Source organism: Amblyomma maculatum, chromosome 6 (genome assembly GCF_055883805.1).
Source record: "Amblyomma maculatum isolate TAMU_Amacu chromosome 6, ASM5588380v1, whole genome shotgun sequence".
NCBI lineage: Eukaryota > Metazoa > Arthropoda > Arachnida > Ixodida > Ixodidae > Amblyomma > Amblyomma maculatum.
In genome coordinates, this window is record NC_139349.1 from 36,894,823 (window position 1) to 36,909,694 (window position 14,872).

General features: G+C 48.0%; 1 protein-coding gene across 1 annotated transcript; it reads left to right on the forward strand.

Moving 5' to 3' along the window:
* Positions 1-3,438: 3,438 nt before the first annotated feature.
* On the forward strand, positions 3,439-13,730 carry Trissin (trissin). The gene is made up of 2 exons (XM_084605549.1): positions 3,439-3,493; positions 13,340-13,730. The coding sequence occupies exons 1-2, from the start codon at positions 3,460-3,462 to the stop codon at positions 13,699-13,701; spliced, it is 396 nt and encodes a 131-aa protein (XP_084461675.1). The 5' UTR covers positions 3,439-3,459; the 3' UTR covers positions 13,702-13,730.
* The last annotated feature ends 1,142 nt before the right edge of the window (positions 13,731-14,872 follow it).

Consider the following 14,872-nt stretch of genomic DNA (forward strand, 5'->3'; position numbering starts at 1 on the left):
TTTCTCTTCGGTCCGCATGAGGCAGCGGATGTGGCTCAGCTACAGAGCCAATAGCAGGCCCGTGCATTTTCTTTTCCTTTTTCCTATAGTTGTAACAATAATAATAACAACTTCCCATCAGATAAGGAGGCGCCCAATCGCCGACCTCGGCACGCAGGCCTAAGGGACGGGAATCAGGACCTCCGCGATCAGAAACAGGCAAAGAGGTCTTGGCTCTTCGCGGCTTCTTCCGCCAGGCGGATGGCTTGTTGCTGTGGAGCAGGGACCTCGCTCCGCAGCAGGGTTTCTCAGGCTTCTCTACAATTTATATTTGTTTTAGCCTCCGGGGAGATAGCACATTCCCAGGTTATATGGTCGAGGGTTCCTCTCTCCCCACAGTGCTTGCATTTATCGTTTTTTCTATCGTCCATCTGGACATAATATGCCCAGGCCAGGTTTTCAAAGTTCCCAGCTTGCAGGCGCAGCCATGTGACTGCTTCCCTATTCCTAGACTTTTATTCGGTGGTGGCACCAGTCTCCTGCTTAACCTATAATTTTGAAGAATCTCCGTATAATTTTGCAGACGCTCGTCCATGTTCCGGCAGTCGGGCGGCTCCAGTAGACAGCTAGAGCAAACTCGTGGGCCACTTCGTTTCCAGGAACGGACGTGTGTGCAGGGGTCCAAATTAGGCGAATTTTCCTTTTTAGTCGTCTACTGGCCAGAATCCTTGCAGCTTCCTTGCAGCGAGACCCTACCCTTTCCCAAATTCCGAATAGCCGTCTTGCTATCGCTGATTATGAAATTGGCTTGCGTTTCGACGCAAGCGAGCGCTATTGCAACTTCTTCAACCGTTTCGGCGTTGCGGCTTCTAATGGTGGCGGCTGATACAGGGGCACCTCGGCCGTCGACCGCCGAGGCGACCGCCGCCCCCGTTTTGCCACTTGCCGCATCTACGTACGCAACCGACTTGCTGTCCATCGAATCGAAGCGTCTGATTAGTGCTTCTGCTCTCTTCTCCCTCCTCTCTGTGTTCAATATAGGATGCATGTTACGAGGGAGAGGGGAATGATTATATTTTCTTGGCAGTCTTGTGGGATAGTTGATTTTTCTCGTAGGCCCCTATCTGTCCGCAGGCCTATCATTTCGAGTATAATTCTGCCCGTGGTCGTTCGACTTAATCTTTCCAGCTGCGAAACTCTATGACAGCCTCCACTGTTTCATCCCAGCTATTGTGCACTCTCATAGAATGGAGCTTCTCTGTGGATGTGGTAACTGGTAAGCCCAGGGCCCTCTTCATGTACCGTCGAATGAGAGAGTCTAATCTCTTCTTCTCCTCCGACCTGATATTTAGGAACGGCGTGGCAGGGCTCATGCGACTTACTACGCAAGCTTTGGTTAGTTGAAGCAAGCTTCTTTCCTTCAGGCCTCGTCCTTTCAACGCGATCCTTCTAAATATTCCAATGGCTTGCGTGGCGAATCCCTCTAGCTTTTTGATTGTTCCATCATCATATCGATTCTCCTGAATGAATAGGCCTAAGATTTTGATTTGATCTACCTTTGGAACAGGTTTCCTTTCTACTTTAATGCCAAATTCCCAGCTGCTCTTGCATCGGAGTGACTTTGGGTTATAGACGAATAATTCCGATTTTTGCGGCGAGCATGATAGACCCCTATTGGCAGCGTAGTCTACGACAGTGTGCGCCGCAGCCTGCAGGCGCTCCTCAATGCTCGCATCACTATCCTGGTTAATCAAGAGATTGATGTCATCCGCATAAATACTGAAATTTAGCCCCTTTATGTTCCTCAGAGATTCTGGGAGGCCCCTCATCGCCACGTTGAAAAGGAACGGGGAAAGAACCGAGCCCTGCGGTGTGCCTCTGCTCCCTAACTTCACTGTGGGGGACTGAATGTCTTGAAACTTCATGCAGGCAGTTCTGTTTGATAAAAAGTCCTTGATGTACTCGTATGTTCGTGTACCTACTCCGATTTCTTGGCAAGCGATGCGACATCATACTAAACGGTAGCGGCGGCTCCGCGGCGAGCGCCGACGAATAAAGTTGTTTCATTCATTCATTCATTCCGCCAGCTACGATGGTTGCTAGGCAACGGCTCAAGGTCATTTTGTGCCTCCTAGGAGCAAGGTCACAGCGAAATCCCAAGTTCGTGGCCAGTGTAGCTTTCGTTACAAAACTTGCTGCTCGCTATCAGCGAAATGCGAACCCTCTCTAGCCTGGCGATTTATCCCACTAAACCATCACCGTGACGCTGAGCGTCTCACCTATATGCTCGTATAAAAAAAATTAGAGGGTCTCTTAGATTTCTCTTAAGAGGAGAATGAGGAGAGGCTTAGCGTTCATCTCCTATCATTTGTTTCTTATCGTTTGCCTCTTATCGGCATTCGTTGCAGTGCTACATGTAATTGCAATTGGTTTACAGAAAGAGAAAGACGCAGGATATGTGTCACACTTTCTCAGGCAAGTGTGTTTGAACGGCACACCACCCCTCCTCTCGCGTGGCCTTCCTTGGCTCGCGTTCAAGTGTGGCATTGAAGATGGCAAGAATTCTAGACAAGAACTAATCTCGTGGAATCTCGCCGAACATGACTGACCTCCCGCACAACACTCGCGCGCGGGATTTTGTTCCATGAGCTTAGAAAGGATTTCGCCTTAAAACAGCTTCCTCGTATTCACTACCAGTATTTCTACAGTCGGTGGGTTGAACGGTGTGAAGGACATCAAGCACCTAAAAAATTGGCAGTGCGACGCTGGTTGTACGTCGCATGAGGTTGTACGTCGGAGGAGGTTGTACGTCGAAATGCCTAATGGCATTTCGCCTGAACCAGCAAGAAAGGTCGACATTGAGGAAAACGGTGCCTGTAGCAACTCAGTGTCCACTAATAATATGCAAGACTGCACCGAGCACAATTTAATTAATAGAGGGGCAAACGTAAGTGAGTTTCGCTGGGCAATGTTACAAGCGCGCATGTTTCAAGCAAACATTTCATGATGCCAAAGAATCTCGTGTCAACCGACGTCCCTTAGTGAGTGACACCTACCCCGTCGTCACTTCATTGCTTCTTTTGTAAATGTTGCGTAGCTGATACAGGCCACTTCCCACACACGCAACACGACGCTGAGCTGCAAACACCACAAAATAACTAGCTCATATAAAGCTCCAGCTATATCGACGCAAGATAAGATATAGTGCAGGAAGGGAAAACTAGCAGCTAACTTTTGTTCGCCCACACGTGTATCGACACTCACTCAGACCCGCCGTCCTCACGGGAGTTTTGGCGCGACCGGGACCTTTGCTTATCGCCTTCTCGTCTGCGGTGTGGGCCGAGCTCTTTGTCCGCCATCGAGTACCTTGTCGAACAAGGGCGCACTAACGAAGACTGCTGTCCAGGCACACGGTATATAAGCCACTGCAAGCGCTCCGTCCCGCAACTATAAGGGAACTGTCCATCTGGCGATAGGAGGATGGCTGCAAACTTGGGTAGACTCCTGGTGTCAGGTAAGAGCTAGGAGTTCGAGCTTCTTTCGGCAGACTTCGTGTGGTGCGTAAAAATCCTTTTTTTCGAGTTTTGGTGGTCGGTGTAGTAATCAGGATGCAGATTAAATCGTTATTCTTCTCAGTCACTTTGATTTAAAACTGATTAAGCAAGCCCTAGCCCAAACAGGGCCAGTGCTAATAGACTGCAAGAGAGCATGCGAGGTTGTGAAAGAAACTAGAGTTTATAACCTAGCCGGTATCAACGGAAAGAAATGCTTACTGGCATGGAACGCAATTTGGAAAGTAGGTAACAGATGTTTACATTACTTAGAACAATTTATTCCAAAGCACAAAGGCATAGCAGGAGGTTTCACACAAAAGTATTGAAATAAAAGAGGTAAGGACAAAGGTGCACGGAACGGCCGCAGGAGGCATAAGACAACATTAACTCTCAAAGGCTTTGTCCAGTAGCATATGTAATCGAAGATTAAAAATCTTCTTTTTTTGTCACCTTGTACTTACCTGTTCCAGCCTTGGAGGCGACCTCCCACGCTTATGCAGTAGGATACACGATTGCTAGTCGTCGACATCCGCAAAAATGCAGTTCTGATGCTATCGAAAAAAAAAAATCAATTAAATCTAGCGCTGACGAATCACTACCACACCTTCTACTCTGAAAACTTCAAATGTTGTTCTCTACATAAAATCTCATATTCATACCCTGAATGTATGCGAGCAAGATGAAACCGCAAGCACAAATCCCTCTTGTGCACACTCCGTAAGTATAGCTGGCCCCGAAACAGAATTTCATCTTGACCCGCTTTTACTTGAAGCGATGGTAGAGCGTGAAAAGGCATTAGGTGGAAAGGCGAATCCACAGGCCAGAAAGATTAAATATATGGATCTAACTAGAATTTTCCGGTAGGGTCTCAAGAACAGCATTGAATATGCTTTTTGTTAAAGCCTTAATTTCGAACACTGCATCGTAGTTACACAGTGTCCACAAATGGCCGGAGAGGGCTTTTTAAACGACATAATGTGAACGAAATTCTTTCAGGTGTTTACTTTTCTGCTCTCACGAAATCGATATGATTCTTTCCTTAAAGATGACATTTTAGGCACCATATGTTTCCACGAATGGTTTCAAGATATGGTGAGCGTCGGTATTTTACTGCCTCGAAGCTTTAGCTACGCTAATGGTGGTGTCGAGGAGGCAGACGAGTAAAGAGTAGGTTCAGAGAGAGGCTGCGATGTGTTCAAACGCACTGTCGTTAAAGCTAGTAAAGCGACCCCATGCCAATTGATCCCACCACCCATTCGGTGGAATATTCCTGTGCGCAGCAGGGACCTCAGGTTGTTTAGAATAAATCGAACTCCTAAATGAAGTAGTTTTTAATGAGCGATTACTTGTAGCTTACATTTTATGCTTCATATCGAAAAGTGAAATCTTTTGAGTGAATGGTTATGACCCGGAGGAAAAATAATTACATTATTTTAATGTTCCTTTCAAGATATTTATTCCTGTTGGTTCCAATGTTCTAAATTTATGGACTAGAATATGCCTCCTTATATTTTTGTCCCTTGAAAATTTAGACTCAATAAAGAAAATTTAGTTTCATCAAACTTGATAAATGCTAGGAAACTTTCGAGATTTTTCTTCCTATGTCTTCCCGATGACCAATATTTAGCCTTATGTTCATTCATTGCCCCGTCTCTCTGATATATTGTTTATGACTGAAGGAGCATTCTAGGAGGTAGGTAACGTTTGATGATGTGCAATTAAAGCCTGGTTTTATGTGAAAACTGAAATCCCTTTCAGTACTTCTTTTTGTAAGTGATTGCACGACTTAAATATGTGTCATGAGCAAGAATGTAGTTGTGCTCGGCACTTGTTGCTGAGTTTAGAATAATGTAGAATATATCTAAGGTCTGTGCTACATTTGTATGTTACCCTTGGTGCCTCTGGGATTATTTTTTCTTCAGGAATTCGTTACATCTTAGCATGGAGTGGTATTTAAACAGAATATTGTTTATGTTTGGTAGTGCATTGGAGTATTTTCTTATAAAAGAAGTTTATTGCCGGTACTTTATGATATATGTATATTGATCTGGGAATATCTCACTTTTGTTTAGTATTAGCGGGCTCTCCAAATAGTACTTTACGACAGATAGAATATTTTCCACAGCGATCACCGGAGCACAGTAAGCTCCTTTCTGTGCCATACACTAACCAGTGTACAAACAACCAATATATATATGTATATATATATATATATATATATATATATATATATATATATATATATATATATATATATATATATATATATATATATATATATATATATATATATATATATATATATTGTAAAGAAGACAAAGAACAGAAAACGCTGCGGCATCGCCATCACCATCGCTTGTCTCCGGTGCCCATCTCGCTCGCGCTGAAGCTGTGCCCTGCGGCTGGTAATTCGATCCCTTGTGCCCAAAGTACTGCCAGCGCTAGACGTTCCAACCAACCATTAAATCCACATTTCACTTGGTGGAGGTCAATCTGAAGTTCCCTGTACCCATCTCGCCCTGGAACTTCGCAGCAGAACATTGACTACCCCAATGACGGAGCCGACTTCATTGCACCTGCCTCCGCCCGTCACCTGCACAGGTGCGCTCCGTCAACGGGACCCGACTACCTTCAGCGGAAGCAGCGATGACGACGTCGACGATTGGCTGACCACTTACGAACGGGTCAGCCGTCACAATAACTGGGACGACAACCGTAAGCTCAACAATGTCATCTTTTACTTGAGCGACGTCGCTAATCTGTGGTTTCGAAACCACGAGTCGGACTTTTCCACCTGGGCGAATTTCAAGACTAAATTTTCTGATGTCTTTGGCCGCCCCGCCGTCCGAAAACTCCGCGCGGAACAGCGTCTTCGATCGCGACTACAGCTGCCCGGTGAAACGTTCACCAGTTATATTGAGGACATTGTTGATTTGTGTCGCCGCGTTGACCCGACCATGACCGAGGCCGTTAAGATACGTCATGTCCTCACAGGAATTGATGCCGGCGCTTTCAACATGCTTATCGCCAAAGGTCCCAATACGGTCAAGGAAATATACGACCTCTGTCAAAGCTACGACGAACTCCGCAAGGAGCGTGCTTTGATTCGCCAGCCTGATGCATCACTCGCTGGATTAGCCGCGGAGAGGGAGTCATCTAGCCTCTCTGAAGACATCAAGGCTTTTATACGTCAGGAGGTCGCGCGCCAACTGTCCCTACAGCCATATGTTAAGGAGTCGTCAACAACTGGCCTTGTTCCGGAGCTTCGCCATGCAATCCAGCAGCATGTCTCTGAAGTCCTCCCTAATCCTGTTCCTCAATCAGCTCCGGTCGCACCCTCAATGCCGTTACTCACGCCCACAGTTTCATCGTCCGGCGTTGCGCCACTGAGCTACGCTCCAGCATTCGCGCCGGCTCCTCCTCAAGTATTGCGTCGCACGTATGCCGAAGTCACTTCAAGTCCACCGCCTGAGCCAGCATATGCCTATGCTTCGCCCCCCATGCGGTCCGCACCAACAGCCTTTGCTCCTCCCTTGCGTCAGACACCATCTCCATGGCGCACTGCGGACAACAGGCCTATTTGCTACCACTGCGGCATCCCCGGACACACTACACGCTCCGGCGCCGAATAAATATGGCCTTTGCTGCACGGCCTGCGCCACCTTATTTGGCCCCCCAGTTCCCAGTCCCATCGGGTCCTCCAACAGCACCCCCTGAACCTCCGGACTTCCGCCCTCGTCGTTCGCCATCACCACGTCGCCGCTCCATTTCGCCAATGCGCCGACGACCCGCTACCCAGCCGGAAAACTAACCGCCGCAGTTCGCGAGGCACGAACTGCGTATCCGACCGAATTTCAAAGTCCTCGTCTTAATCCCGCGAATGTTATTCCTGTCATCGTTGAAGGTGTTCATACTCTTGCGCTCGTCGACACCGGTGCCGCTATATCAGTTATCAGCCAAAAACTCTGCCGCTCCATCCGAAAGGTGACTACGCCTCTCGAGGGACTATCGCTTCGTACCGCATCCGCTCACAGTATACAGCCGACAGCTATCTGCACTGCTCGCGTCGTCATTGCTGCAGCCTTGTACATCATCGAATTCGTCGTTCTCCCCACATGTTCTCATGACGTCATTCTCGGCTGGGATTTCCTGTCCCAGCATCATGCTATCATTGACTGCGCCAGTCCTCAAGTAGAGCTTATTGAATCGAGTGATGCACCGTCTGATGCCCTGCTCCACGAGCCGTGTCCTCGTTTTGCGACCAAACTCCTCGTAGCACATGACACAACCATCCCACCCGTTAGCGCTGTTCTGGTTCCCCTCACTGCCTCTTTTACCACCGCCGCGACAGTCCTCTTTGTGCCCTCTAACGTTGTCTGCCGCCGCCGCCACTTACCGCTGCCGTTTGCCGTCCTTGACATGAAAAACGGCGCTAGCACACTTCTGGTAGCCAATCCTCTTCCCTCTCCCGCTATGTTGATCGAAGGGGAGTGCCTCGGCCGCATCGAGCCCGTGGACCTTCTGTTCACCTTTGATGATGTGTCATTCCCTGTTTGCCAAGTTGACGCCTTGACTCCAACTCGTGTGGCTTCAGATCCGCTACAGCGGGACCTTTTTGACCATTCCGTGGACAGCGCTCTAGAACCGCGCCACCGCGAGCAACTTCTTGACCTTCTACACCAATTCCGCGCCTCCTTCGACATTCCGCAATCTTCCTTGGGCCGCACGACGACCGTTTCCCACCTCATCGACACTGGCGCTCACCCACCTCTCCATCAGCGGCCGTATCGGGTGTCCCCGACTGAGCGCCGTGTTATTGCCCAACAAGTCGATGACATGCTGCAACGCGGAGTAATTAGAGAATCCTGTAGCCCATGGTCGTCTCCTGTGGTTCTAGTTAAAAAGAAGGATGGCTCCATACGATTTTGTGTTGATTACCGCCGCCTCAACAAAATCACTCGTCGTGATGTGTACCCCCTCCCACGAATCGACGATGCCCTAGACTGTTTGCAAGGCGCAGAATTCTTTTCCTCACTCGATTTACGCTCCGGGTATTGGCAGGTGCCCATGGCAGAGGCGGATCGTCCTAAGACCGCCTTTATTACTCCAGACGGACTATACGAATTTAATGTTATGCCATTCGGACTCTGTAACGCCCCAGCCACATTTGAAAGAATGATGGACACTGTACTGCGCGGCCTGAAATGGAACATCTGTTTATGCTACCTCGATGATATCGTCGTCTTTTCAACCGACTTCCCGACCCACCTGACTCGACTTCGCCAGGTCTTCACCTGCCTAACCCGCGCCGGTCTTCAACTCAACCTCAAAAAGTGCCGCTTTGGTGCCCGCCAGCTCACAATACTCGGACATGTTGTGTGTAAAGATGGAGTTCTGCCTGATCCTGAGAAGCTGCGCGCCGTCGCTGACTTTCCGAAACCGACCACTTTGAAACAACTGCGAAGCTTCGTGGGCCTCTGCTCGTACTTTCGTCGTTTTGTTCGGAATTTCGCAACCATCATAGCCCCCCTTACACAGCTCTTGAAAGGCACCCCTAACCTCTCCTCTTGGTCGCCAGCCTGCGATGATGCATTCGCGACACTGCGCAATGTTCTGACGTCACCCCCAATCCTTCGCCATTACGACCCTACTGCACCTACAGAACTTCACACCGATGATGGTGTCGGCCTCGGCGCCGTCCTCACCCAGCGCAAGCCTGGCTTCTCCGAATACGTTGTCGCCTACGCAAGCCGTGCTCTCACCAAAGCCGAGTCCAACTACTCCGTTACCGAAAAGGAGTGCTTAGCAATCGTGTGGGCTGTAACGAAGTTCCGCCCTTACTTATACGGCCACTCCTTCGAGGTAGTTACAGATCATCACGCTCTCTGCTGGCTCGCGTCTCTCAAGGATCCGTCTGGCCGTCTCGGGCGCTGGGCTCTCAGGCTTCAGGAATACGACATCCGTGTAGTGTACCGCTCTGGCCGCAAGCACTCTGACGCCGACGCTCTTTCTCGGTCACCGGTGCGCTCGCCTAACTCATCGTCCCCTCCTCAAGCATTCTTGTCAGCACTCACCATTGAGGATATGCCTTTCGAGCAACGACAAGATCCTTGGGTTTCTAACCTGCTGGATATCCTTGGCACTACTTCCGCGGCTACGCATCCTCGGGCACTCCGCCGACAGGCCTCCCATTTCGCCATTCGAGACGGCCTTCTCTACCGCAGGAACTACAACTCAGACGGCAGAACGTGGCTTCTTGTCATTCCGCGCCACCTCCGCTCCGAGGTTTGTGCCCACCATCACATTGACCCTCAAAGCGCTCATGCCGGCGTGCTCAAAACGTATGATCGAATTCGTCAGAGGTACTACTGGCGGGGAATGTACAATTTCGTACGGCGCTACATTCGCTCTTGTACCGCCTGTCAACAACGCAAGATTCCTCGCCACCCCGCTGGCCCTCTCCAGCCTTTACCTTGTCCAGCTCGCCCGTTTGATCGCGTGGGAATCGACCTTTATGGTCCGCTACCATGCACGGCCGCTGGTAATCGATGTGTCATCGTCGCAGTCGATCACCTGACCCGTTACGCCGAGACTGCTGCACTTTCCGCGGCGACAGGCCGAGAGGTAGCCCATTTTCTTCTACACCACTTCATTCTTCGACACGGCGCCCCTCGCGAGCTACTGAGTGACAGAGGTCGTGTCTTTCTTTCCGAAGTAGTTCAAGAGCTCCTGTCGTCTTGTAAATCGATACATCGGGCTACAACCGCGTACCACCCACAAACAAACGGCCTCACGGAGCGCTTCAACCGTACGCTTGGGGACATGCTCGCAATGTATGTTACATCTGAATCGGGAAGCTCCAACTGGGACCAGGTACTGCCATTCGTAACGTTCGCGTACAACACAGCCACCCAAGCAACAACTGGGTTTTCGCCCTTCTTTCTCTTATATGGCCGTGGACCATCTTGTACTCTGGACACAATTTTGCCATACCATCCAGATGCCTCTGAGTACAGTGCCTTGTCAGATATTGCACAGAAGGCCGAGGAATGCCGGCAGCTATCGCAAAGATCAGCATGATACCGATACCCCTGCTCCCACGTTCCTGGCCGACAGCTTCGTTTGGCTATGCGTTCCTGCCACCAACAAACTAGACACCATATACCACGGACCTTATCGCGTCTTGGAACGCACATCCCCTGTGAACTACGTCATCGAGCCAGTCACCCCTTCTTCCGACCACCGCCGTCGCGGCCGCGAGGTTGTCCACGTTAGCCGCCTCAAGCCATATTACAACCCTCTGGTCGTCTCTTCTCCCTGAGTCGCCAGGATGGCGACTTCTTCACGCGGGGGAAATGTAAAGAAGACAAAGAACAGAAAACGCTGCGGCATCGCCATCACCATCGCTTGTCTCCGGTGCCCATCTCGCTCGCGCTGAAGCTGTGCCCTGCGGCTGGTAATTCGATCCCTTGTGCCCAAAGTACTGCCAGCGCTAGACGTTCCAACCAACCATTAAATCCACATTTCACTATATATAGATATATATATATATATATATATATATATATATATATATATATATATATATATATATATATATATATATATATATATATATATATGATATATGATATATATTTTTGTTGTTGTTGTCGGTGTGGTCGTTAGACGTGGAGCTGCCTTGTAAGTTGCGCCTTCATGAGTTTTAGACAATTGCTAAAAGGCGAGCGGCAGTTCTGACAGACAAATCAGCCGTCTCCTCTCACCCGCGCGGACCTTAGGTAGTGCGACCCTGCACACTACTAGCCGAAACAGATTGCCGCAGTTTCTAGTGCTTATCGCGTGAAAGGCATGGAGCCGGTGTTATTTCCTGCCAACGAGAGCAGGCAATATCCGGTGCCGTGGCAACGAGACGCGAACCGATGGCTTGGTTGCTGGTGAATGTGACGCAAGCTGCAGTATTGAGGTCGCCAGCGATGCGGAATTTCATTGCGTGTGGCATTTGAAAGAAAACTTTTGTAAAGTGTAGAAGAACAATTAATTAAGAGCGACTGCAGTATGTTCGTAGTAGCAGTGTGACATGCATGATTGGTGACACATTTAGCGTCGGAACCAAACACGTTCCTTTAATTGGGGAGAACGCAATTCAATGACCCATTTCGTCGCCCACTACACCGTTTCAAATTTTCTTTCTAGCATTGAAGGTCCCAGGTATGTTATGTACATTCCGAGGGCTTGAGCGAAATTTAAAATTCTAAAGAATGGACTGTGCAAAACAGTAAAAAAGAAATGTGTTCAGAAGCAGGCTGTAAGCATGGGAAATGTGAACTTAGTAGTTCAAATCATGGTAATCGGGCTACAAATAATCCTATATGTAATGATAAGTAAGCTGACTCTCGTGTTGAGTTGGCAATCGCCAAACAATACGATTACATATCAGTTTCTGAAATAGGGAAAGTTTTCTATGCCATGGGGAAATCTAGGTGGTTTTTGCCATACAGACTTGTACCTGAGTTCATGAGATGAAGTCGACATTCAGCTTCCGCTGGTTACGTCATGCAGTGCACCTAATTAGAACTGTCCGCGCTACTGCACTACCTCAATTTCTTTTCCATTTTGTTTGGAGCAAGACACGCTGCAATGAGAGACTATTTGAGCCTCATTTTAGAGATTCGCGAAGCAGCAGAAGTTTCGTGCAGCAATGCAATAGAGAAACCAGCTTGAATGAGTGTTGTAGGCATGCCAAAACGCGGTCACCTGACGTTTAAGCTCGCACTGAACTTCTCGCGCATATTGTACTATCAAGTATTGCCTTATGCGAGAAAAATCATCAAATTAGTTTTGTAAATTTGCAGGACTTAAGATATTTACTTCTTTCCCGTTTCAGAAATCAATATGGCATCCTCTGAGTTTTATTGATTACGAATTTGTCATAGGCAATAACCACCGAATGGACTTGTTGAAAAATTCTTTAGTAATTTAAGTCGCTTTTCAAGGCAAATGACATGAAGGTTTATTAACTAACACCCGCTGTGAGAAGCACTTAATTCTTTAAAAGATTTGTGCATTCCAAACGTTCTTTTTCAAAAAGTTTTTAATGTGCTTGCATAAAATTTTGGCACATATTTTTTGTCGTCGTGTGGCGACTCTCAGGATAGTGAAAATTGCATCGGTTCTGTAGTTGAAATTTTACATTAACTCTGTTTAGAAATTAGCTGATTCTGTTTTCGATGAGGGTGTGGTTAGGTTATAAGATTTAACGTCACCAAGTGACACCGGCTTTGTGCGAGAAACTTGGCAGTAAGAGGTTTCAGAAATGTGCAATGTCTGTGGATCTCTAACGCGCGTCTACATCACACAGTACATGCTCGCATGAGCTATTGAACAGATAAAATTGTTCCCAGCACAATGTTTATTGTACGTATTTGCAATTCGCATGCGACTCAACATTGTCGACAATTGCTCCACTCCAGTAAACTCAGGTAATGGATTTACTCAGGCAGCCTGTGCTTTTTTTTTTTTGTCTCGTATTCTACGACAAACGCTTTAGTTGCTACTTCCGCCACTTGACGAACAGTCTAGTTCAACTTTATGAAATTATTTCAAAGAAACATGAATGCCTCCCTCCCAGTTGTCCAATGAAGGACTTCAGTAGAAAGCAGACGATCAGTTCAGCAGTGGCGCTGCTTTGAGAAGTAGAATTATACTGAAGTGCCCTGCTTTCTGAATTAACAGTGACTGTTCACATCGCCTGTGCATCGCAATTTTTATGACTGTTCACATTGCCTGTGCATCGCAATTTTTAGCCTCCTATGCTATGCTGCTGCTGCTGAGTGCATTAATGCCCGGAGGGGAAGCCTCTCGCGCCTGCAACGCCTGCGGACCAGAGTGCGTTACTGCGTGCGGAACGGCCATGTTCCGGGCCTGCTGCTTCAACTACAACCGCAAGCGGAGCGCTTCTTCGACGGGTGCGGCGGGCTCCGGCCCCGAGCTCCGGGACATGGCGGCCTCTGGCGGCGCGTCCGGCAACCTCGACTCGGCCGACAGCGCCACCTTTGAAGGGCGAGGGGAAGGAGATGGAGCTGCGACCGGCAACGGTATTCGCCAGGACGCGTGGGCGCTCTTTTGGATGCTGCCTGCACGGCAGCGACAGGCAGCCCTTTTCTAGGAACACCCAGAGTGAATAAATGGGTTTGCGACGGAACATCTCTTGTTTACTTTGTTATTCTTGATCTTCCTGAAGTTCTGGAACGAGTAATTCAAACGAATGTGGGTGGAAGAGAAGAGGGCGAAGCGAGAGGCACTGACATTATTGCAAAATTACTTTGATGCGTTGCAGGTAGACGAGCGGGGAGGGGGCGGAGATTTGGAGGAAGAGAGCAACATCGTTCGTTCAACACCAATTACCGCGCGAAAATCAGTATTGTCAAAGCGGATCTCGCAGTGGAGCGACTCGGTTTCCAACGACCTTCGCAGTTTCGATCTGGGCGGCTAAAACGAGAGTTGATGCGCGTAATTTGAACGCATAGACCGTTCAGAACCTATCAATGTTATCATCTAGACTTCTTCGAAAACTGTAATCTAATCCCTCCATACCGAGCAGTGTTTATTTGTTTATTAAATGCCAGAAACAGGGAAAGTACCCATGATATTATTCAACCAGCACAAGACGGGGGGTTTCAGGAGGAGTGAATAGATTCTAACAGTACCATTATACGATGTATATTGCTTACTTTTCTTGCACATGACTGCAATTTATTCCTTAAAAATAGTTTACACTTTACTCAAAATATGAGAAATTCTAGTTGCATAGCCGTAAAAAAAGGATGCAATTCGAATAGCAGGTAACCTATAGCGTTTTGAGGTGTAGTAATGGATTCCAATGCAATAAGAGCAAACATATTCAAGGGTAGCAGCTCTGCTCCAGGGGAAATAATGTGGCCCAAATCGTCTGAAAATGCAGGCGTAGTGCTTAAGGTAAGCTAAGAAAAGGAGTAAAGCTAGTTATTTGAGTAAAAATAGTTTTTTAGTGGGAGCCATGCAGAGGTGTTGAACGCTGTTGTCTTTATTTTTTGTATGTTCGTGCCGCCGTAGCACAGGTCCTTGTATGTTCATCTTTTCTTTTTTTTTTTTTTTTTTTTTTTTCTATACGGTGCGCTATCGCTTGAACTGCGTTGTCCGCTAGGAGTTAAATTTTTTGGGGACCATTTTCACAAAGAGATTATTGCTTACACTGGAAGGAATGCGCAATATGCTTCAACTGTCTAGCTCCCTGCGAAAATGGCTCGCCTATGCAAAGGAAATAATTTCCTCTCCGTGGAGAAAAGGCCGGGCAATAA